At 46.9% G+C, this 24641-nt stretch overlaps 1 protein-coding gene across 1 annotated transcript in view; it reads right to left on the reverse strand.

The window, feature by feature from the left end:
- The window catches only part of LOC8043879, a 390627-nt gene that overhangs the window by 12402 nt on the left and 353584 nt on the right, over positions 1-24641 (reverse strand). The window contains exons 12-13 of the mRNA XM_042289248.1: positions 23662-23747; positions 19719-19830 (exon numbers count right to left, since the gene is read on the reverse strand). Of these exons, the coding sequence (XP_042145182.1) occupies positions 19719-19830; positions 23662-23747 (198 nt within the window). The remainder of the gene's footprint in view (positions 1-19718; positions 19831-23661; positions 23748-24641) is intronic.

The raw sequence follows: 24641 nt of genomic DNA on the forward strand, positions 1-24641 counted from the left end.
GTTCTAAGAAGATCTGTCATGGGCTGAATCATTTCAGCACAGTGCGGAATGAATCTTCGATGGAAATTGATCAAGCCCAGAAACTCGCGAAGCTTGCGAAGTGACGTGGGTTGGGGAAACTCGCGGATTGCCCGGACTTTGTCTGCGAGTGGTAAGATGCCCCTTGACGTAACGCGGTGGCCCAGAAAGTCCAGCGCATCAACGCCGAAAACGCACTTCTTCGCGTTGATGACGAGACCGTACTCCTGCAGCCGGTCGAACAACAGTCGCAGGTGTTGCTCGTGTTCTTCCGGAGAGGTGCTGGCCACGAGGATATCGTCAACGTACGCGAAAATGAAGTGAAGTCCTCTGGTCACTTCGTTGATAAGGCGTTGGAACGTCTGAGCGGAGTTTCGCAGCCCAAAGGGCATTCTTACGTATTCGAAAAGTCCGAACGGAGTAGTGATGGCAGTCTTGGCCACGTCCGCTGGCTCTACGGGAATCTGGTGGTAGGCCTTTATCAGGTCTATCTTGCTGTAGATGTTGGTACCAGCAACCCCAGCGGAGAAATCGTGAATGTTCGGCAAAGGGTACCGATCAGGTACCGTGCGTGCATTCAAGGCTCGATAATCTCCGCATGGTCTCCAGTCATTCGGGTCCTTTTTCGGGACCATATGTAGTGGCGACGCCCAGTTGCTGGAAGACGGGCGGACGAATCCGAGCTCCAGCATATGTTCGAACTCTCGACGCGCGATGTCTAGTCGCTCGCCAAAAAGGCGGCGAGGACGCGCGGAGATGGGCGGGCCACTGGTGATGATGTGATGTGTCACACCGTGCTTGGTTGGTACCTCCGCATTGCAGGGCCGGGTTACGGCAGGGTATTCTGTGAGGAGGGCTTCATACCTCGACGTCGTTGCCAGGGGACGCATCGGGGAAGCGTTGAATGACGACAGGATACCCTGGATGGTCAAGGATGTGGTGGCATCGGTGAGGCTTCTGCCACGGATGTTGACGGCAAGGCCAAAGTTTGCCAGGAAGTCCGCTCCCAGTATGGCTTGACGGAGATCCGCGACAATGAAGACCCACCGGAAAAGTCGCCTTAGTCCTATGTCGATGGTTAGCGATCTCTGGCCAAAAGTGGCAATTGCCGAGCTGTTGACGGCTCGTAGGGGCGCGGTATGTTGCACTTGCTGACGGTCAAGTCGTGACGCAGGCAAGACGCTCACCTCGGCCCCGGTGTCCACTAAGAAGCGGTGACCAGAGATTTGGTCAACAACGTGGAAAGGGCGGCTTGTGTGTTGGCCATCGTCACTCGCCGCTGCTAGTGCCGGGCCTCGGTGTTTTCCGACCAGGAGCATGGTTGATGGCAGTGTGTGGCCCGTTCCGCGTAACGCCGGTGGTACCAGCACAGGGCTCTGCTGCTTGACCGCGAGGCTCGTCGCGAGGCTGAACGGGCGTGAGGGGAGCCTTGCCTGGATTGTAGAGGTCTTTCGTCTGACGCTTTCATGGCGGCAACAGCGCAGGAAAGCTCTGCTATGCTTGCCTTGATCTCGGCGACTGTTGCTTGCCAGGGCTGGGGCTCGTGAGGCTCGTGAGATGCCACAGCAGCAATAGAAGGGGCTGAATATTCAGCAGTCCGATCCGCCAGCATGGCAAGGCGATCTAGCGGCATGTTGTCAGCAGCTGCAAGAACCATGCGCATTCCTTGCGGAAGTTTTTGAAGAAATAGCTCCCGCAGTATACGGTCTTGGGAATCGGTGGCTTGGGGACCCAGCAACTGTCACATTTGGTGGAGAAGTTGTGATGGGCGGCGACCTCCCAGCTCCTGGGCTGTCAGCAGCTGCTGGATTCGTGACCGCTCCGATGCCGTTGTTCGTTCGAGCAGAATGCTTTTTAAGTGATCGTATGCGTCCTCACGCGGTGGCTCCGTCAGCACGTCGTCGATTTCGTCGGCCACGTTTGGCGGCAGAGAGGCAACGACGTGGTAGAATCGTGAAAGCTGGGTAGTGATGCGCCGAAGATGAAACTGCGCCTCGACTTGGGTGAACCAAACTCTGGGGTTCTTCCGCCAACCTCGCAACTTTACAGTTGCGAGGTTGGCGTCAGAGGTCTGAAGCGGCGCGCCGTCGCCAGTGTGAGCGTTGCCTTGATCCATGTTGGTTGAGGCTGCTAGAGAAGGCGACGGGGAGCCTTCAGATTCCGGGTCACCATTTATGGGGAAAAGAACACGACCGAATCGATTGGTGCTCGGGCTCCGACTGCCCGCACGTTTTTAATTTGCGCGTGACCCGCGTCACGGAGCTCGTGACCCGAGCTCCGTGCTCCGGCCATTGTTGCGGGCTCCTACAATCGTGTTTCTTCTTTCGCCTGTTATGTTTCTCTTTCTTTGTGGCATTTTCAATTTAAGCACATTTCAAGTGAAAGAAAGTTCTGCTCTTTTTGAGACTTCTCGCGTGTGTGTCGTACTTTGCTTACCTGCAGTCTCGGTGTTGTGTCATGTCTGGAATATGGTAGCAGAAATAAGGGACAAGAGGAGTCTACATCCGATGGTCGAGGAGGGCCTGGCTCCAGGGGCCGTTTAATGGTCTTCAGAGCGTACACGGTAGGTGGCGCTGGACAGGCGTCTACGGGCAATACCACCTAGAAGACAAGGCCTGCACATTTCCCCTTAAAACGTCATCGCTAGTGGATCCACGCAGCGCCGCCTAGCTCGTACCAGCGTCGCCGCCAGCGCGTCTTCCAGCGTCTCACAACGAGTAGGCCTTTAGCAGGTGACGACGCCAAGTCGGAAGCGTCGGCGCTTTTGCGGGAGCTCGCATCGAGCTTCAGCGTTTTTGCTACCTGAGGCGGGTCGGGCATCCACTAACGATGGCGTAATGCGCGGGCCTTATCCTCTAGGTATAATTGCTACGGGGGTGCTCCCTCCCTACACACACACGCACGCATCCACACACACAAACCACACTCGCTCCAAGCGCACCGTAGCGTGAAAAACTAGAGCGTTACGTGCCTCTACGCGGCTCTGTACAGGGGTCACTTTTCTCTGCGTGCCGCCAGTGGACGGACGGACAACGAACACGTCCGCAAAAACCAAACTCTGTACACTATGTACACGGCAAGAGGAGGGACGCGGCCCGTGTATATTGCTGCGGGACGCTCCCAGGGGGGGCGCGGTGGTCCAGGACGATTCCTGCCGAGCCGAGCCATACAGATCGAACAATTGAGGTTCCAGAATTCTCTATAGAACTCAACTTCCGCTTTGAAGTCCGACTGTAGCCGACGCTCCGATACGATAGAGTCAATCAAACACCGCCATAAGGGAATCGTCACGGCACCGTGGTCTTTTTGTGGGTTTGCTAGCACTGGCTGAACCATCACGCCCAGTGAATTTGCCACGATCCTGCGCTTCTTTCTGCGAGTGATTGGTTTAGTCAGAGATACAAAGCAGAAAGAAAAAAAAACGAACACCGTGACGATGCATGTTTGGCGTTGCTTAAGTGGCGCCATTGGGTTGTGGCGCAGGCTGTGGTCGAACTTCAGGTCAAACGGAGCACAGTCTGGATTGATGTTGCGAGATTTCGATAGTTAACATATCCCTCTATGTTTGTATATTTTTTAAACATAATATAAACGTTTACTGTTATGTCTTAGCTTGTTTTTGCTACATTTTTAACGGCAGCTTAACGTGGCGATTCTCGTTAACACTCTGTTTTTTCTTTTTTTTTTAGACTCTTTAGGACGATTCTTTTACGCTGCACAAATATACAAGTCAGCCGGATCTGTGGGCCTCGATTATTCGAATCGAGCAGAAACAAAACAAACGCCGAAGTGTGCGGAAATTCATTAATAATTCTGCTGAGACTGGGGATGAATGTGTTCCTGATCAAAACCAGCTGCGTTCTGGGACCTCTTATAATCAATTGCTTGTCTAGACGACATGTTACGCTCGTGTTTTGCTAAGTAGGGAAGGGAGTTCCTTCGATCGAACTTTCGATCTATGTTATGGAGTGGTGCTTATCAGTAGAAATAAAATACGCCAGTGACAAACCTGAAGTATTTATGCATATTCCACTTATCGATTTAGTTTGTTATATATATGTCTGCTTTATTGCTCATTGATATTCTGTAGTCGTAAGAAACAAAAATGCAATCCCAGATTGCAATATTGACCTGACGCTCAACGTGACAAAAATGATAATGGAATACGCTTTGAAGGTTGCCATCAAGTCGCAGCTCTACGGAAAATGGCCAACAGATTTGACAACGCGTACGCATACTAAATATAGGTGTCCATTTAAACAAAACGCATATCAAAGACTAATACAAAAGAGATATAGAAAAAACTAAATCAATAGGTGTAATATGCATAAATATTTGGGGTTGTCACTCGCATATTTTATAACTAATGGTGAAGCACCATTTCATATGTTATGCAGTAGTGATACCCGATTGCACGCCGGCATGGTGCTTCTCCAGAACAAAATGGGCAGGGGCTAAAATTAATCCCAGGATTCATGGGTTCTGCAGCGCGAGCCTTTGCTCCACGTGCTCCAAGCTGTGGTGCTCTAACAGACTCGGCCACCGATCTCCCCCGCCCCCCCCCCCCCCCCGTTCCCCCTGAGGTCTTCGGGTCGTTTCCATGTTGCTCCAAGTATATGAGTGTTTCGCTACCGCGAAACCGCTCAATCTGAACCTGTCAATAGAGGATAAACTGGTCTGTCTTTTAACAAAGGTTCGTCTCTTTTTGACAAATGTCTAATTCAGTAGTGGCCCAAACGTTCATGGCGCTCGGCTAATAGTTTAATCAGCGGAATAAAAAACAGTGCAAAAAGACGAGGACCAGACAAAGAAGTGACACGGAGTAGCGTTGTCCTTGTCACTGCTTGGCAGCGCTACGTCCGTGTCACTTCTTTGTCTGGTCCTCGTCTTTCCGCGCTGTTTTTAATTCCGAAGTATGTACCAACTCGCCCAAGCCTCAGCTTAATCAGCGGCCTGACTAAACTTATATCTACTCAGTTCATTATACATGAGGTCTGCATTATTCACTAACCTCCAAATGTCCTCTGAATGGCTCGGCAGTTTGGCAGGAAGCCACCATTCACCCCGGCATCTACCACAACACCATCTACTGGCTCGCTTTGTTTTTTCGAAGAAGCATCTCGAAGTGAGACCTTTGAATGGAATGTCACAAACAAATGTCCCAACTTGGGTATTGCCCGCATGCATTGCTCCCCGCTCTCCCAAAACAGCACTTTGCTAGTCAAGTCTCTATACCTCAAAACAAGATTCTTGAAACCTAGCGCAACAACAACGATCTCAAATAATGGTACACAAACACGTTTTTCTTCCGTCCTTCAGCGAATCCCGGAGACTTTTTTTAAACAAAAATTAAATTGTGCCACGAAACTAACAATCAATACTATGGCCAGGATGAGGCACTCTCTGAGCCAAATAAGCAAATCTGAATAAGTCTTATTGAATCTGATTCAAATCTCCTTCAATGTTATGGTAACTCACAGCTTAGGATTCGCAAGGTGTGTAGAATCGCAAGCGTCTTATTATGGTCCAACGGTCAATAAGAAATTAGGAGTTAAAAACTCTAGGCAATGAATCGCGAGGGAAAAGACAGAAGCTCATTTAGCGATGCTTTTCTTTTGTTGTTGTTAATATTGCCAATACGAATAGTACCAATGTTACGGACTGGTTAAAAGGCCTCTGACACGCCGAAAAAAATCAGTGCCCGCCAGTGCCCTGTGTCGTAACAGTGTACCGCAAGATGTCGGGGCGGTCAGAAGGGAGGTATCGCCGGAAGTCACGTGAGTTTTATCACTCCTCGTGCTTACCACGACCGAGTGTAATATTCATTTAATATTTTCTTTTATTCTCTGCATCTTCGCGAGCAATCCAAGGAGACAAGTTATCTTTTATTTGCTTTTCATTGCCTAATGTTGCTGTAAAGGTAGAAGAAGAGGAGTTAGTGAACATAGTAAACAAGTTCTCCTCATGTTCTAGACAAAACACGTAGTTTATGCTGGACGTTTACTTGTACTTGGTACACTCACCAGTTCGTATTCTCTAGACGGGAGGCATTTTTAGCCTACAGAGTATCCGATGGTTCGACGACTTTGGTGTCTGAACCTTCAGCAATGCGATGGGGCGAGTCGTATGGTAGCAATCCTAATTTCTGCAAGCGTTCTATTTTATTTTTTTTTATTTTCAAATCTTGTTAGCTTGTTTTTTGCCCAGTATGGCTCTGTTCCATCGGACTGACGGCATGCACTCGTACACTGGCTTGTACTCGCAACGCTTTCATCATTAACCTCCATCAGGTCGATCCAGTGACTGTTCGTCCTCAATTTTTACAGCACGCAAACTAACCAACGGTGCAGCGATAAAAAGCTAGTGGAACTGAAACTTCGTCTTTTAAAATCGCTCGTAAAAAATACCAGAAAAAAAAATTAAAAAAAGTCTCAGGCACAGCCGTGGAGAGCACGAGGAGTGAAACTCGCTTGACTTTCGGCAAACCAACTTTCAGTGACGTAGGTCGATGCCTCACTTCTGACCGCCCCGACACCTTGCGGTACACTGTTACGTCACAGGGCACTGGCGGGCACTTTAATTTTTTTTCTGGCGTGTCAGAGGACCTTTAAGAAACGTAAATCCTGCTTCTTGCTTTGATCTTAGGTGGTCTTATCGGCTGATGCCAGAATTACAATGGTTCAAGAGCAATATTAAGATAACAGAGTCTTCACGCCCAGCGTTTCTTAAACTCTCAGTGATTATAAAGCGATTCTCAGGATAGATCTTGAATTGGCCCACTCCAAACCAAAACAGAGAATAGAAAATTTTAAAAAAAGTCACAATGAAGCGGATTCAAATCAGCTTCGATAAGCTCGTGTTAGTCTCGTTAAAACTTTCAATATAACAGCCTTAAATTAAATTCTCGCTAGTTTTGTTTCCGAGCCAGGCTCCACAGATCACTTCAGTCTGACTAGTTTTCTGCGACAATTATCACACGTCTTTCACAGTCCGGCCTCACGCAACCTGTCTCGTTGACTTGTCAGTCCCTCCGTTCGTAGTACTCACAAAGCCTGCACATGACAGTTTTGAAAGCTAGAGGTTTTTCTCGTACCTAATAAACAAAGAAAAAAACAACACATATATAACCCCACGTGAAACTGTTCCGCGTTCGGCGAGCTCTGTCGATCCAACGCACGAGTCTTCGGTTGGAAGTGAACTCGAGGAGTAGGCACGGCAGTATTAACGGTCGGTCCGGGTGCCAGTGAAGAGTCGGCGTGCTCCGCGGCAGGACTTGAACGGGGTCGTCTGGAGGATGATTCGTCACCGCAATTGGGTCCGCCACAGCAAGTACACACACGCCGCAATGAGCGTCGCAGACAGTCCCCTCGCTGTGCACACTGCGGCGCTCGGCTGGAAGTCGCAGTCACCTGCGGCCAGAAAATGGAACTCGTTGTTGATGACACAGAATAACTAATGCTACATTTTTAATGGAGTTACAACGTCATGCAATTTTTGTTGTTTTATATTGTCACGCGCGCAGCTGGCCAAGGAGGCAGTGGGTCCATGACCTAACGGTTATCGTGCTTGCCTTCCACGCGAAAAGCCAGGGCGACGTGTCTTTTTATGAATTCTTTGCAATTTCGCTTTCTGTTACATTCGAAATCCGTGTTACTTTTCGAGGTCCGAATGCTCTGCGCGCCGAACCTTCTAGGCCGATTGCTCCAGAATCCCACGCGTGTACATAAAGGGCTCCGCGTGCCGAGGCGCAGTCAGTCTCTCCCCAGCGTTCGATCCTGCTGTTACGCCTCCTTTGACGTCCACGACGCTCTGTTGTTATCCTCTGTTTTCTTTTTGGCTTTGGGCACAAGTTCGCCCCATTAAACGTTTCAGCCTTCTCAGTTATTATTTGTTTCGTTACCTCATAATTGGTGACAATATTCCAACGGGTGTAACTTCGCTTGCGATTCATTAATTATTCTTACTCTAGCTGTATAATGTATTTTATTCAAACACTTCTCAAACTTTTTTCAACCCCAAACCTGTCATGCATTACTGCTGAGGCAAGGAGTCGGCTGATTTGGAAACGATCTCTCACATAACCCACTGTGAATTGTCTATTTCACACTGCCAGTCTATGCGCACACTCTATTTCGTCGTCAGTCGTCGACACGGACGGACTTTCAGTTCTCTTGTTATGCCTTACACGTGTGCGTTCACCCTTCAATTACTGCATTCAATTAAACACATTTTCTTGTGGCAAAACACTCCCTTCTTGCTTGCACGAAGATTTTAATAAATAGCGTCACTAAACACATCCTCAGACCATCGAAACTAGGTTGGTTGACTGGTTGATTGGAGGTTTATGGCACATCAGCATCTAAGGCCATAATGCGCCAAGAGTCTGAACTATTGCAGTAGAGGGTTAGGGAGGAGAAAGAGCTCTAGTAGCTGGTGATGTAATAAAACTATGAACATGCATTTGTATAAGTGTGAAATGTATGGTCATGAGTTTGGGGTGGAAAATAAAAACACAGTCGGTGTATAATGCCGATAGCAGTGAGAAACGTAAATAAGCAATCATGTGAAATAAGTGGTTCATTACCTAGAGGCAGGGCTAGGTGCAGTGGGACATGTTCTCTATATAACTGTGACAAGTGTTTCTGACGGTATTAATCATATGTCTGACATTCAATTAGGATGTGCAAAACGCTTAAAGTTATGTTACGATGTTCACACACTGAGCATCCTCCCCACTCAAAAGGTGCCCATGTGTGAGACGTGTATGGCCAATTCGTAACCGGCACAGGACCACTTCATAGCAGCGCTTCCGATGCCGGGCACTCTCCCATTCACTTATGTAAGATTTTACTGCATGCAATCTGTTGTGCAATTCAGTATTCCACTGAAGTTGCCACTTTAGTCGAGACGTGTGATAGCCTTTATAAGGTATTTTTACTTTTTTTTTTAATTTAAAGACGCGTGATACTGTTATTTTGAAGACGTGTGATAGTCTTTATAAGGTATTTTGCGCAAGTCAACTTGTTTCTCGTTAGCAGAACTTGCTGCATAATCAGCCGCTGCGTTTCCCGGGATGCCAACATGGCTAGGCACCCAGCATAAAGTTATGCGAATGTTGCTGTTTGCGGCTAAAATAATCTTACTCTGCAATTCAGAAACAAGGGGGTTTGTGACCCGTTCCAGCGATAGGACTTCTTTTAAGGAACTCAAAGGGTCAGTGAATACTACAGAGCGATGAAACCTTTTCTTGGTTATGTGATCGACCGCCAATAGCAGACCATAGGACTCTGCCGTGAGTATGGTGGCGTTTGAGTTTTTCTCCTTACTCGCCTAGCGAATGGTCCGACCATAGCGCATCCCACAGCGGAGTCGTCTTTTGTCCCGTCCGAATAGAAACTTGTATACTCTTGGTATTTATATTGAAGTTCCAAAAATTCCTGCTTCATGACTTCCCTTGGAACATCTTTTTTACTTTGTTTTGTAAGTGTGAAGTTGCAGTGAATGTTCTTGTAGTCCCATGGGGCAATATGTGCAGAGTATTGGACTATTGGGGCCTTTGCATCCATCCCAACAGACTCTGTTGAACTACAATTTCTAGTTGAAAAAGGAGGAACTATAGAGGGTTTGTTTTTTGAAATGCTCGCTGGAACCGATTGTTTTCTATGTTATCTCGAGCAGGTTGCTCGGGAACCGAGCGGGCCCTAATAGAGTACATGTAACCCAGTGCGAACGTTCTATACTCCAAGAATGGTTCATTAGCTTCTACGTATAAACTAGGTACTGGGGAGGTGTGGAACGCACCAGTAGCTAAACGCAACCCCTGATGGTGGATGGGGTCCAACATCTTCAAAGCCGATGCCCGGGCTATGCACTATGCAACCATAGTCAAGATGGGAACGAACGACAGAGCGATATACGCGCAATAGAAACAGTCGGTCCGAGCCCCATGACAGATGCGATAAAATGTTAAGAACGTTGAGAGATTTCAGACATTTCAGATTAAGACTCTTAATATGTGAAATGAAAGTGAGTTTTGAATCATATATGATACCCAGAAACTTGTGTTCACTTTTTGGGGAAGTGGGAGTACCATACATACACAAGGATGGATCATGGCGAATTCTACGCCGACGAGAAAAACAAACACAGGCCGTTTTTTCGGGCGAAAATCTGAAACCCTTTGTATCAGCCCTTTTCGTCACGTTATTCGTCACGGTTCAACTTACGATTGTAAGTTGAAACCGACGTTCACAAATGCAAGCTACAGGATGAGACGGAGATCGGCCAGCCGTCAACATATATAGAATATTGTACTAAGGGCGGTATTACACGAGTAATTGAATTTAACTTAACGATGAAAAGAGTGACACTGTGCACGCCTCCCTGGGGGACTCCATTTTTCTGTATGAACTCTCTTGAAAGTCCCCAGCTTCACACGAAAAGTACGGTGCTACAAGTAACTTTCGATGACACCTAACATGCGACCTCGAACACCGAAACTGAACAAGTTTTGCAGTATTCCAAAACGCCAAACCGTGTCATAAGCCTTCTCTAAATAAAAAAATAAAAAAACAGAAAGGAATTGTTGAATGTTCACAAATGCCTCCCGCACAGCGGTCTCAAAACGAGCAAGATGATCGACTGTAGACCGAGCTGAAGGGAAACCACACTGGTACTTATCAAGTACGTTGTTTCTCTTCAAGTAAAACATAAGTCTCTTGTTAATCATTCGCTCTATAGTCTTGGCTATTGGCCATAAGCTATGAGCCTAAACCTAGATGAACATGAGAGTCCTTGCCAGGCTTTAGCTCTGGTACGATGCTAGCAACCTTGCAAGAGGATGGAAAGTGACCCACGAGCCAACTCTATTAAAAAGGTACAGAATAAGTTCCACGGTGGATGGATTAAGATGCTCAAGCATTTTATAATGAATCCCATCTGGTCCAGGCGGAGACTGCTTGGTTGAAAGGAGAGCCGACTGAAGTTCGTGTAGTGTGAATGGAGCATTACATGGTTCTCTCATAGCCCCGAATGCGGTCACGGTCCTTTTTTCAGCCTGCAATTTGTATCGCTGGAAATTTTGAGTATAATGCTCGGAGCTCGATACAAATTCGAAGTATTCCCCTAGGATGTCTGCCTGCTCTTTCAGGCTCGCAGGGCATATTCCATTTCGACTTAAAAGTGGCACAGAAAATGCCCAGTAAGAACCATCGATTTTATGCACTCCGTCCCAAATTTCTTTCAGGGTTGCACTGCTATTAATAGAGGAGGTATATTCTCTAAAGCTTTGCCGCTTAGCGTGCCTTCTGGTGTACCTTGCCTGTGCCCTCATTCTTTTGAAATTAATAAGGTTGTTTGGTGTAGGATATCGCCTAATACCCCACGCTTTGTTTTGTTTCTTTTTAGCCTCTGGGCAGTCTTCATTCCACCACGGCTTTGGCCTTTTAGGAAGATGTTTGGATGTCATCGGTATGGCATTCATTGCAGCTTCCATGATGTGCTTTGTGAGATCGTCTGTTGCCTCGTCGATAGAGGGTTGATGTAGAGGTGAAATAGCTAAAAAAGATGATTGCTTAAAACGTGCCCAGTCAGCTTTTACGAACTTCCACCGAGGTGAACGCAATGAAAGAGTGACGTGAGAATGGTTCAACTCTAAAATTGGGGGAAAGTGGTCACTTCCATATGGACTTGGGATGACCTTCCATGAAAGCAATGGTAATATTAAAGGGTGACAAATGGATAAGTCTATAGAAGTAAAAGTATGAGTGGTAGAACTAAAATATGTAGCTTCATTTGTATTAAGTAGGCACAATCCCGAGGAAAGAAGAAAGCGTTCAATGAGAGCCCCTTTGGGATCTCGTCTGCTACTCCCCCACAGAGGATTGTGCGCATTAAAATCTTCCAAAAGTAAAAAAGGTGGTGGAAGCTCACTAACAAGGTCTTCAACCTCTTCAATATTTTGCTGATAACTAGGAGGTATATATAAAGAACAAACTGTAATTATACGGTCTAACAAAATGCGGGCTGCCACAGCCTCCAGTGAAGTCTGCAGAGTCACTCCGCTACATGGAGTTGAGCGTTCCACTACAGCTGCAACGCCTCCAGATGAATGAACTGCTTGTATGCGGTCTTTGCGAAACACCTGGAAGTACTTTAAGATTGTGGGAGCCACTGGTTCCCCTCCCCCGAGAATGCGTAAGCCAAGGACGCTCCGGGCGAAGCCTTCTGGCTTCGAGCCCGGTTGCTCTGTATCGTGTCGGAGAGACTACGTCACCACGCTGACCTAATCTCTTGCACTTCTCCGCGCGTCTCCCGATTTCGGGGGAACAGCGAGATTGCGCGAGAGAAAGTCGGGCCTGCCCTCCGAGTGGACGGCCTATGGTCGAGGAGTCCTGGATTGGACTCCGGGCAACGGGTGGAGTCGCGGCGCGAGCTCGTCCGACCGGCGATGACTCCACGGTAGTGATTCCCCTGGCTCTGACAGTCGGCGTCCCCACTACCCGTGGGCGTCCGTCTGCCGAGAGCCCTGGCCCCGAATTCCTGCGACGACGGGTAGCTGTGTGAGCTCATCCGACCGGCGATGACTCCGCTCGCAATCACCCGTTTGGCTCTCAGGTCGGCGGGCGCTGCGGGCACACTGTGTCCACGGCTCGCTTGACCGCAGTGTCTTGTTGGGGACCCCTGGTACTCAATAAATGCTGTTAGATACCGGGATCATCGTTGTTGGCATGGCGTTGGCCGAACTCGGCGCGGCGACCGCCCTCGCTGGTAGCCGTCGGCCGCGCGGTGGGACGGGCATCGGATTCCCCTTTGAGCACCGGTCCCCGGACGTAAAAGGTGCGTAACCCTCCCTCCTTCTATTCCCACCATATATTAGTGTGGCTCGCTTTCTGATGTGTTTCCTGCAAGCAAAATGCAATGGGGCCATGATCATCTAGTAGCCGGCTCACACGGTTATTGTTACGAAGAAGGCTTTTACAGTTTCATTGAAGAAAAGGAGACATGGGTATTCTAAAAGGAAGTCAGATTTATATATATATATATATATATACCAGAGAACGCTACGGCATAAATTTACGGGGATTTTGGTGCCTCAATACGTAGGATTGTTTTTTTCTTAGCAGTGTCCTTCGGTCGTCCTACATCCTCAGAGGGGGCCAGAGGAAGAGACTGTGTTTTAATAAAAAACTGGTCGTCTTCAGAGAGCGGTAGGCTCTCGTCCATTTTTTCATCCGGCGAGAGTGTTGGGCCCTGGGGCGGAGGAGGTTGTTCTGTCCGCCTGGGCTTCTGGTTGCTGCAGGAAGCACGAGGAGGGAGCCCTCGACCCCTGCCAGAAGGGCCAGCTAGGGCCGCTGATGGCACCTCTGGTACCTTGGACGAAATGGTACCCTCCTTGAAGGGTACAGCACCCTTAAAACATGAAGGTGACTGAGTGTGCGTCACCTTCAGGGGTTCCGAAGGGGACCCCTGTGGAGAAGACATTTCTTTCGGGGAAGTCTGTGTCTCCACAGATGCCGTAGACAGTGAGGGTCCTCTCAACCCTGCCTGAGCATGAGAAGCCCTTGCCTGAAAGGAAAGTTGTTCTTTGGATGCTTGGTAGGTAAGGTTATGTTTTACTGTAAAAGTCAACACTTCTTTTTCCTCTTTCTATTTTGGGCAGGAGCGAGAAAGAGCAGGGTGAGCTCTGCTACAGTTCACACATGTGACTTCATTTTCGCAGATGTCTGCTACTTGGTCAGTACCACCGCACTTTCCACGCGTTTTTCGGCCGCGGCAGTTTCGGGAATCATGCCCGAACCGCTAGCACCGGAAACACCGCTGAGGATTTGGAATGAAAGGGCGGACTGTGCAGTTCAAGTACCCTGCCTTCACGTTGGATGGAAGAGCATGGAGTTCAAATGTGAGTATCAGATGACGGGTTGGTTTTTCTTGTCCGTCGCGTTTTAAGGTTATTCGTCGAACAGCAACAACAGCACTCTTGCGCAGACCTTCGAGTATCTCGTCTTCACTGCATTCGAGAAGGTCATCTTCTGAGATGACCTTCTCGAACAGTATTCAGGGTACGGTGGGGGGTGACAGTAACCGGGTAGTCTCCCACGCTTGTCAACTCTAAGAGTGCTGTGCTCTGCGGCTTATTTTCTACTTCGACAAGGAGGTCTCCAGCAAGCTTTTTTGCCTAATACATTTTCCAATCACTAGTTCTAAATGCTTTGCAATAACAAAGGGGGACACTTCGGACAAATGCACAGTGTCACTTGTAGAGTGAACTACAAGAGATCAAGGATAATTTTCTGGTTCATATGCTTTTTCGAAAGTAGGGGGAGTGGCGCGAACCCTTTTGGGGGGTCGCTCTGCTCGGGGTTCAGAAGAGAGGGTCGCCATAAAAAGGCAAAGGGTTTTCGGAATCTGTGGCGCGCCGCCCACCACGGAGCCCAACGAGGGAATAGGTAACACCCCATAACAAATATGGCTTTGCTGGAAGCATTACTCTATTAGCGCTACTCAGAAACTTTAACCAAGTGTGGATCTGGACGAGAGTATCTGTCACCACCCAGGCTAGCCCTTGCCGCCAAAGGAGTTGAAAAGGAAAGAAGAGAAATTAGAAGAGTGAAAAGAAGGAGAAGACAAAGGTAAAAGAAGGGAGGGGATAGTAGAAGGAGTGGCGACTAGAATGAATCATCCTGGCCGGGCCTTACCAGGACTCCCGTCTATGAGAAGCGGGGGCCGAAGTTGTGTATTGCCTCGCCCGGGGGACTCCGAAGGGTCCAAACCTACCCCGGACTCGGCTGAACCACCAGGATGCCATTTTCCCCAGACACGGGAAAGCCACACACAGCCAGACTTGGGCTGGCGAACCCGCATGGCTTGGGGGTCCGTGGTGACGCCACTCACCAAACACCTGCTAGGGCTCCCCCACTTGCGCAGACAGCAAGTGGCGCAGAAAATGTTTCTCGTACCTCAGTCAGGACAGAACTGGCATATCATATTCAAGCATGCACAGCAGTGACTGGAGAGACGGCGACCATGTGTGAAAAGCGCCAGTAGAACAGTGTGGTCAACATAAGTTTGAAATAACCGGGAATGCGGATAATAGTTCATCGCCCTCGCAGATAAAAGGCGGCTACGCTTTAACGCCTTCTGCTTAAAGATTTGGCAAACTGAGGCACACACGATTGTACAGGATCAGTCAAAGGGATGGATGACCGTTCGAAGGGATTGCATAAATCGGTTTCTGAACGTATAGAGCTAACATTTTACACAGACCTGTCCGAAAAACTTGTATTAAGGGAATAAAACTTTTACCCGAGAAACGTTGGAAGTTAAGAAACCTCAACTTTCTACCTTTTCTCAGCCGTGTAATAATGAATCGCGTCTGATTGGCGCAACAGCCGCCAGATGGCAGCACGCCAGATCGCAGGCGCCCACGACGGGTGCTTCACTAGAACATCGGCATTAGCCGACAACGCTTCTGATCAAGAAATGATGCACTCTTTATATGTAAAGATTGTCAGCGCATTACTATTTTATTCTATCCAAAAACATGGAAAATGAAGATAAAACCAAAACAAGACATATGTTGATGATACAACTAATGCAAAGATGCAAGCGAAAGGATCTGGACAAGAATGACGATAGCTGTGAGAAAACAGTGAGCGCGCAGGCGAGCTGGTGGAAGTTCATCATGATGTGGAATGCCCGAGACGATTGTAAAAGCTGGGAAACTTTGTCACTTCTGTTTCTCCTTTCTCCCCCTTGTTCATCTTCTCCAGGGATTAGTATCATGAAGACATATATGTTGTCTTGTTGTAGTTATTTTTTTCGACAACCGCTTTTGGCAACGTGTCGTAGTCTGCGTCGCACTCTCTGGTTGTTACTGCATCTCTTTCATACTCTGCAACTTTCATCCGTGCCGTTTTGGAGTGCAAGTAAACTTCATGGTGTGATTAGCTCCTAACAAGCAAATGAAAATTGCAATCGGGTACAGCAAACGTTAGAAGACGAAAGAGATCCACCGACGTTTTCGGGTGGAGTTTCGGCGGCAACCTGCGTGCTCCCTACGATCCTATGCTGGGTTAAGCGCCTCAAGGAGGCAAACATCCAAAACAAGCCACCGACAAAAGTAATCCCATCACCGAAGCTGACACCGATAAATGCGGTAGTCGGTGTTTTTATTGCCGACCTCCACCTGTGAGACGGAAAGCACTGCTGACATTAGTCGACTGTTGCGTCAATTAGACACCTTTGGTTAGCACATGGCCGCCGTATGTAGGAATACTAAGTTTTTCATCTAAAACTTTTTACTCATTTAAGTGGACTGAACCTGGGGGGGGCACCGGAAGTCACGTGAGAGGAGTGCGAGCTGTTGCCATTAACAGAAACAAATTGTGATCGCTTAGCTAGAAAAAAGTTTATTCAATCGAATGACGCGCTTTGGCGTTTCGGTGTCGTCGGCGAGTCGGGCGGAGGGTCGGGAAAGTCGCCCGTTTTGAGGCGGTGACCGAGGTGTCGGTGGCAAGTGTGGGATGCCGTCGTGAAGCGCCAAACCAGAGTTCCGCGTCCTGAGGAGCCACTCCCGTTCCATCGGCGCGAGGTCGCTGAACGAGGGTTAAAACTTGTCTGCGAGCGCGGCATCGTCGTCCCTTTTTCTAGTTCACAGACCGCAGCGCACTATAGCCAACCGCGGGAATCGTGTTGCGCGAACACCACCTAGACAGAAGGCCTCCGCATCTCTATATAACACGTCATCAGAGTCGGATCTCGCTAACTCGGCTGTTGGGCCCGAGTCCAACCTTCGACGCCCTGATTGGACACGAGCCCCAGCCAAACACTGACACAGCACTTGTGCCCAATCTCAGGCCTACATCCATCTGACTGTGGTGACGCGTGCGGAGGACTTCTGTCAGGGTGGTGTAAATTGAGCGGTTTAGAAAATTTATTTGAAGGCACAGAAGTATGAGTCATGGAGTTCTAAAATATGGAGAGTCATGCTAGGAACCCAATGCATTCGAAACCACCTTATTTTTAAAACAAAGATGTATTTGACTTTATGGTCTCTTGAAATAACGACATTTTGTAAGGTGCAATTTTGCTGGTGCGGTATACGACCATATCGAAGGCGACATAACACGCGTTACGCAGTTCTATACGCAGCTTGCAAGTTTCGACATTGCTGGGTACTGACGGTTATTTCTATTCGCTGTTTTTTTTTTGTTGTCAAACTAGAATGTGTGATGTGTGAAACTAACACGGCGGACCGCAAGCTCGATGCGCATAAAATGCTGGAGTGGCCGCGAATGACGTCACATATGCAAGCTACGTATAGTCGCTAAAAGAATAAAATGACCCGGTGTTTCCTTTGGATACTTGACCTCCAGCACGCGCTCGTTCCTTTCCGTCACGCTTTGGCTGCGCGTGCACCCTTGAAGCTCGCGAGACGCGTATGTATTATCGAAGCTAGGGATCTCGCGCTAGAATCAGGACTACTGAAAGACCTCCCTGCCCTTCGCATTCTGTCAGTAAGTGATCATAGTAGTACCCACAACAAATCACTCTTGTAGAGCGCAGGTCTCAGTCAAAAACCGACTGGTGTGGAATCGTGGAACAAAACTTTGAGTCAGCAGAACGGGTTCTTCGCAGAACACTGCTCTGCATCATAACGGGTAACGCACACTTCCTCGTTTTTCAACCATTTCACACTATAGACAATTTGACGATAACGTCGTCTTTTCTTTTGCAACGCGACGGTTGGATGACACAAGAAGACCCCAGTGGGCACAGATGTACCATGAATGCTCATAAGACATCTATCCCTATTGAACAAAATGCACCATACGATTCCATACGACACATTTCACCCTATGCCGTATCGAATGCACTTTTTTTAATTAAAAAAAAGCAAGGGTTCATTTGATGTCTGGCTATGGTTGTCTACAATACTTCCTTTCTCAGATATCACTGAATTGACATTGTTTTCTTCCACCTCTTCTTATAATTATCCAATTAGCGATATTCAAAATAAACAGACGAGGCGTGCTTCAAAAACAGACAATGAATTTTGTTCATATGGGTCTCTCGTTTGGTAATATGGAATATTGCCGCAAATGACAACTAATGAGGTGACAAAAACTGAACAAAAATAAATGTTTAATGGGGCGAACTTGTGCCGAAAAGAAATAGAAAAATGATATCTTCGCAGGCGCTGACGGCGGCTAAACAGCATGATCGAACGTTGGGGAGATACTGCCCCCGGCTCACCACGCGGAGCCCCTTATTTACACATGTGGGCTTCTGGAACATTCGGCGTAGAACGTTCGGCACGTAGAACATTCGTACCTCGATTAGACTAAAGTCACTGGATCTAAGAAAATAGCGCCACTGCCTTCCCACCTGCTAGCTGCGCACAAACACATACCAACACATAGACGATAAAACCTCTCGATAAGATTGGCTCATCACTGTTGGTTGCCATGGTGATCGCCATTTGGACCCTTTCAAAGCTTCGAAGCTTCGAAAGGGTCATTAAAACCAGTCGCACCAAGATCGCTATGGAGCATCATTGTACTGGTAGCGTTCCTAGGTCAATATGAGCGTCTTTGGCGCTGTGCATGCAATAAACTTATCACTTATGCTTAATTACCCAGATCACTAACAATTATGTTGCTGTTCTTGCGTATTTCAAGACAGTAAAATTATTTTCAAAGCCACCAAGCACTGACTTTTGTGTGTGGTGGCGGTACGAAGATGTACGGCATTACACGCGGCGACGGTTCTTGGGGGTATTGTAAAATAATGTTACTGCCCTAAAACACACTACAAGAGCAACATAATTGGAAGATATCCGAAGAAACAAGCATGAGTGATACGTTTATTGAGTGCACAGTGCCGAAGACACTCCTATTGGCCGAGGAACGCCTTCAGTACGATGGTGCTCCATAGCGATCTTGGTGCGACTGGTTTTAACGACCCTTTCGAAGCTTCGAAGCTTTGAAAGGGTCCAAAATTGCGATCACCATGGCAACCGACAGCGATGTGCCTCATCTTGAGAGGTTTCGTCGTCTGTGTGTTGGTATTTGTTTGTATCCGGCTGGGGAGGTGGGAAGGCAATGGCGCTACTTTCCCAGATCCAGTGACTTTAGATTAGAAAACGATGTTCTCGAACTTATGGGAATGCTAAATTGAAAGAATCAATAAAAGACGCGTCGCTCCCAGGAACCGAACCCGGGGCCTCAGCACGACAGCCAAGCACGGTACCCACTCGGCCACGCACGCACTCGCTCGGCGACGCGCGTGGCAACATGACTCGTACAGTTTGAAATGTCAATAGCGCCAACTTCCCCGCAATACTCTCGGGAAAGTCAATTCCTGAAAAATCTATGGAGAGATCTCAGTGAGTCACGCGTCTAATAATATGTTTAGACCCTCAAAAGCACTCTGCGGTTTGGCACTGAGCATGGTGGAACATAATGCTGAGTGCCACAGCGCAGACAGTTTTTCTTAGGTCTAAACTTATTATCAGACTCGTCACGCCTGATATTTTTCTACAGATTGCAGCGATTGACATTCTCAGGTGCACTGTGGGAAAGTCGGCGCTCATGGTGTTTTAGGGTGAATAGGTTCATATGTTGTTTTTTTCAGTAGGATTGTAAATTTAGAAAACACTGAGGACGGCCCAATATCCTTGTGTTCGGCCGGAGACTCACCGGCGGCGCTTATGTTGAAGGTGAGGTTCCCGGTGACTCCTGGAAGTACCGTCCGCCGACACGTGTCGTGAAGACCGGACAGCTGCGTCATCTTCTCACCTTCGGAAAACACCTGAGCACGACACATCGAGAGTTCACACGCGGTATCTAGACTTTACAAGAACCGATTACTTTAAGGTTCGGACTGAAACAGAAACACACAAGACCGAACTTAGAGGGTTGACATAATGATGTTAGGATAAATCCTTAAGGTGCAGAAGATTTACGTAAGAACAAACTGAGTGCCACTTAAAATGGAGCGAAACTCGCACCCTGTATGAAACTGCTAACTGGCCGCTGAAAAAAATTAGCCTTGTCCTTGATTCTATCTCAGGACGTCTCCAAGTCTGGCGGAGAGCTCTACCAAGTGAATCAAGCAAAAGCTGGCAGACAGTACCCTTATCACCCTTACGGTAGCGAGGGTAGTAGGTAACAAGGTGACTGCAAAATCCTTGCCACCCCCCGCGTTGACAAGGGTACGCGGTCACCCTTGCAGTGGTTATGATCAAAACTGATGGCAACTGTTAACACCCATTTAATCCTACTGACTGTTGGTCAGCTCAGTTGGTAGAGCACTCCACTAGTCTTTGAGTAGTCTCGGTATCGAATCCCGAACAAGGCGGATTTATCAGTGGCTAGCAGTCGCCTAGATAGCGCGAGTTGTGCTTAATTTCTGGTGGAAGTCAATTTACTCTTACAATCTCTAAAGGCACCACAATGCAGTCACTGCGAAAGGTTTTAGCGCACTTTAATTTACGATAATGTATATTTAGGGCCCATTCTGACAGACAAAGTGCGACTTGCCTTGTGTTTCTGCGTTCCGACAATGGTTGGGCCCTTTGCGGTAATGAATCTTGCATGTTTGGGCGTTCCTTCACATTAATACCACACTCTGACCACGTAGCCCGATAGCATGCAGTAACTAGCAACTCAAGAAACGGAAATAGCGGAGGGTACCGAGCCTTTTACTATACACCAACATAGCGTTTACAAACAAGCCCGCTTTGCCCACGCGCTGCGCGGGAGCACAAACCAAACTAAGGAGGAATCAAGCGTCCGCGCACGCGCAGTACTGACAGCAGCGCCACCGTAGTGGCGCGACGTGAGCGAGTTGAGTTGGCCTATAGCTCCGAAGCCAATGAGGTTCCGGCATTAGCCGATAAGAGCACCGAACAACCAATCACGAAGTAAGCAGTGGAAACATAATTAGCCACACCCTGCTATTCTTAAGCTGTCGGCGACCATAGTGAGTATCAGTTTTTGGTGAAAACGTTTTCTCAGGCCTGATGATTGGTGCAGCTTCCTCTGTAGATGGTAGTGATTGGTGCCCCGAAAAGTTTGAGGGAAAGTTGACACGCCCGCGTTCGATACCGAGAAGAATTACATCGTAACATTCCGGCTGATGTATGAATTACTAGTCGCGAAGCAATTGCAAAACATTCACCCTTCCAATCAGGGACTCCGAGATTCCCTCACCAAAAAGAATTCCCGGGTGAGACTCTCAACTGCGGAAACCGTAAAATTGCGTAAAGAGCACGTACTCAAGCTTACACGACAGTCTCCTTAATGCAGAATAACTTCACGTTTTATAAACAAGGAAATACAACATTGCCCGTAACGTGGTCTGCCCAACATTGAACTTTGTGCAAGAATATGTCACTGTTTGTCGTGTTTTTGTCACCAGTAGAATGGTTAATGCTGTACAGGGCCCTGCCTTCTTCGAAACTGCCCAAATGAAACTAAGGTGCGAAGGACGATGTTGGTTTAACAAAGGCAAAGTTTTAATTGTGATTTATTTATGACTGTTTACTTGTGTCCTCTTACGTCCAAGGTGATTCTACATTCCACTCCAGTCCGGAGTTAAGTCCACAAAAATTAACGCCGCTGGAATATTGTCATGGTATCACATAGGTGCGGCGCTGTATGTGAACACCTACTTACTCTTTTACTGCGATAAAAATTGAAGATAATCAAAGTTATTTGACTGTTTCGCATATTTCACGTCAGAAATTAAGAGCAATTAAACATGCTTGCGCTCTTTTCATACAATGAATTTCTCTCAGTAAGAATGGAAATAAATTCATAACGCTTACAACATTTAACAGTGATAACTAACTTACTTAGTGCGGTTTAGCTGAACAGTAAAGCCTGGTTCCCTCGTTTGTGTTTTAGTTGGCTAGAAAGTGCTTTGTTAGCTCGTAGATTTTTACCCAAGCGCACTGGCGCCATCTATCGGGCAGCACTAGGACACTCTTTATATTTGTATATCTTTTTTTTCATTTTTAAGTGCCATTCTTTCAACGTCGACCTGAAATTATTCTGATAATATTACAAGTGACTTTTTTCTCGTTGAGAGTGCGTAGTTTTGATATCTCAAATACAGTGAAACCTTCCGTTTAGATTACACACAGGTTGGGAGTGCTTCAGAACTGTCCAATAGTGGGCTGCAGTATGTTATTGTGTACCAGGGTTACGAGGGAACCCAAAAGTAACACCCAAATGAAGAAGCCAGACTTAAAGCTATCGCTGTTGTTCTTTTTCAACATAAATCGAATGGTGTCATGAATTATGACCAATTTGTTTCTTTACTGCTATTTTGTTCTGATTTGACATAGAGAGCGTCAGTATGGAAGCGTGCGACTGTATTGAGGGTACTAAAACTGAATGAGTTATACACTTATGGCATGTCAGAGTGTAATTTAGGGAAAATTGCAAACGTCCTGTATTCTACAAAACCTTCCTTTTACCAAATTTAACGGATAGAAAACAGTGACAAGAAATTTCTCACACAAATATGTCGCCCATACATTAGACCTAATGAGAACTTTTATCGCAATCTCGGATCTCCATTCCTGCAAGATATTACAATGGACAGCGTTGTTGGGCATTCTCCAACATTTAAAGCAATATCCCATCGTGAGAAAAAAGTATTTTAATTTTGGTTTTCGATTTTTTTACATAAAATCAAATGTTTTTCTCACCGCCCCAAAAACGTTATTTTTAGTGTAACTAGATGGGAATACAAAAATCATATTTAACATGGTAAAAATAGCGCCAACATTTTTCTCCAATTAACGAAATTGATTCTGTTTTTCGCAGGAGCCCGGAAAAATGTTTTCAGTGCTGCTTCTTTACACAATGAGGTTAAAACCAAAATGCCTTCGTGTTCACTTTTCGGCCGAACATCCAGAGAGCCAATCACTGCAGACAACGAAATGATCCCAGTTAGTGACGAAGCTCAGACTACAATCAGATCCGGAGAATGGGATGTGCGCAGAGATAGTGAAAATATAAAACATTGTGCTAATTATCTTTGATAACAACGCGTTTTAGGTATAATCCTAATGAGAGCATGTCACTGGCTTGAATCCTCCTGTCGTCCGTATTTATTGGCTCCCTGTAGATGTTGTGCACCAAAGTGAACGCAAACGTGTTTTTTTAGAGTGGATGTTTCTTCTTTGCCAGTTATAGTCATGAACAAAGAGTGAAAAAACTACCAGTGAGGTAGATTTACTACGTCTGGGATAAATCGTTTAGCTGATTATATTTCATAGCCAGTTCGCCTGCTTATTTTCGCTCCTTGGGATAAATGTTTGTTTGGCTCCAGTTAACAGCATAATTCTTAAGCCGCGAACGTAATTCAAAATATATCATACAAGAAATAATCTGCAGGCACACTCTCAGGCTTGCTTTCTTTTATGTATGACTGCACTGTCTCGTTTTTATACTTGCACTTGCTTGTTTAACTCATAGATATGTATGAAGCAAACATGCTTTGAAGATGAATGACGTGTGTCCACGGATATTTCCGCCATTGCCTCAGCGGCGAACACCGTATGTTTTGTATGATGTGTCAGCAGAAGGACTGCGCTTTTGAGGCAACCAGTTGATTTCAGACACTCACGAAGCAGAACTTTGCCTTGGAGCCCTTCAGGCCCGTGATGAGGTAGTTCTTGCCATTCTCCTGCCAGCCCCCGTGGCACTGGAACGCTGCATCGAAAGAAACAACGAAAACATGTCAGTCGCGAATCTTCAGTCCTGGTCCTTCTGTTCCACGCTCATTATTTTCATCTGGTTTTGTGTTAACCTGTTTCTTTAGTACTTGTGTTTGGTTTGTAGCTACTATATGACTTGTTACTCTTGGGTTTGTAATTTAATAGAGCCACATAAGCTGTATATTACCTATCAAAACTGGGTAACATGTCTTACATTCTCCTGTAATTTCAATGTCCCTTAAAGTACAATGACACCATAGCTGCACCCAATATGAACAGTCATGAACCAACTGTAATGGAAAGAACGCTATCAATTAACAGTGTCTTGGCGACAACAAAATATTCATGATGAAAATAAACCCTGGGTTTACCGGTTGCCATTAATTTGTAAGACATAACATCTTCCACGAGAGCAACAGGAGGAGAAGACAAACTGTAGAGATCACCAACCTTTCAAGCGGGATATTTATTCATACCTAAGCATTCAGTCAACAGAGTGTGCGAAACTATTCTTAGATGACAACTGGATACACGAAAATCTTCCGGTACTCAACCAACAATGGAGTACAATAATTTCTCCGTCGAAAGCATCACACACTTCGAGAAGAACTGCAGAGGTGCTGAAAGTTGCTGGCTACGTTAAAAGCGATTTATTGTTTTCGGTTAATTTATTTTATTGTTTCGGAAAAAAAAAAAGCTAATATCACGCTTCAAACTCCGGTTACTGGGCGGAAGCAATGGTTTAACACAATGCCTTTATCAAGCAATCTTGGCTCCAGGACCAACTTAAATAAGGAAGAGACCTGTCTACTGTACTGTGTCTCAGCGCCGGCTTAAAAGTAAGCGCATTCCTCACGAACACTCGTCGTGGCGCTCAGAGCCCCCCTCA

This window comes from Ixodes scapularis, unplaced genomic scaffold, assembly GCF_016920785.2.
Source record: "Ixodes scapularis isolate PalLabHiFi unplaced genomic scaffold, ASM1692078v2 PGA_scaffold12__126_contigs__length_90152505, whole genome shotgun sequence".
NCBI lineage: Eukaryota > Metazoa > Arthropoda > Arachnida > Ixodida > Ixodidae > Ixodes > Ixodes scapularis.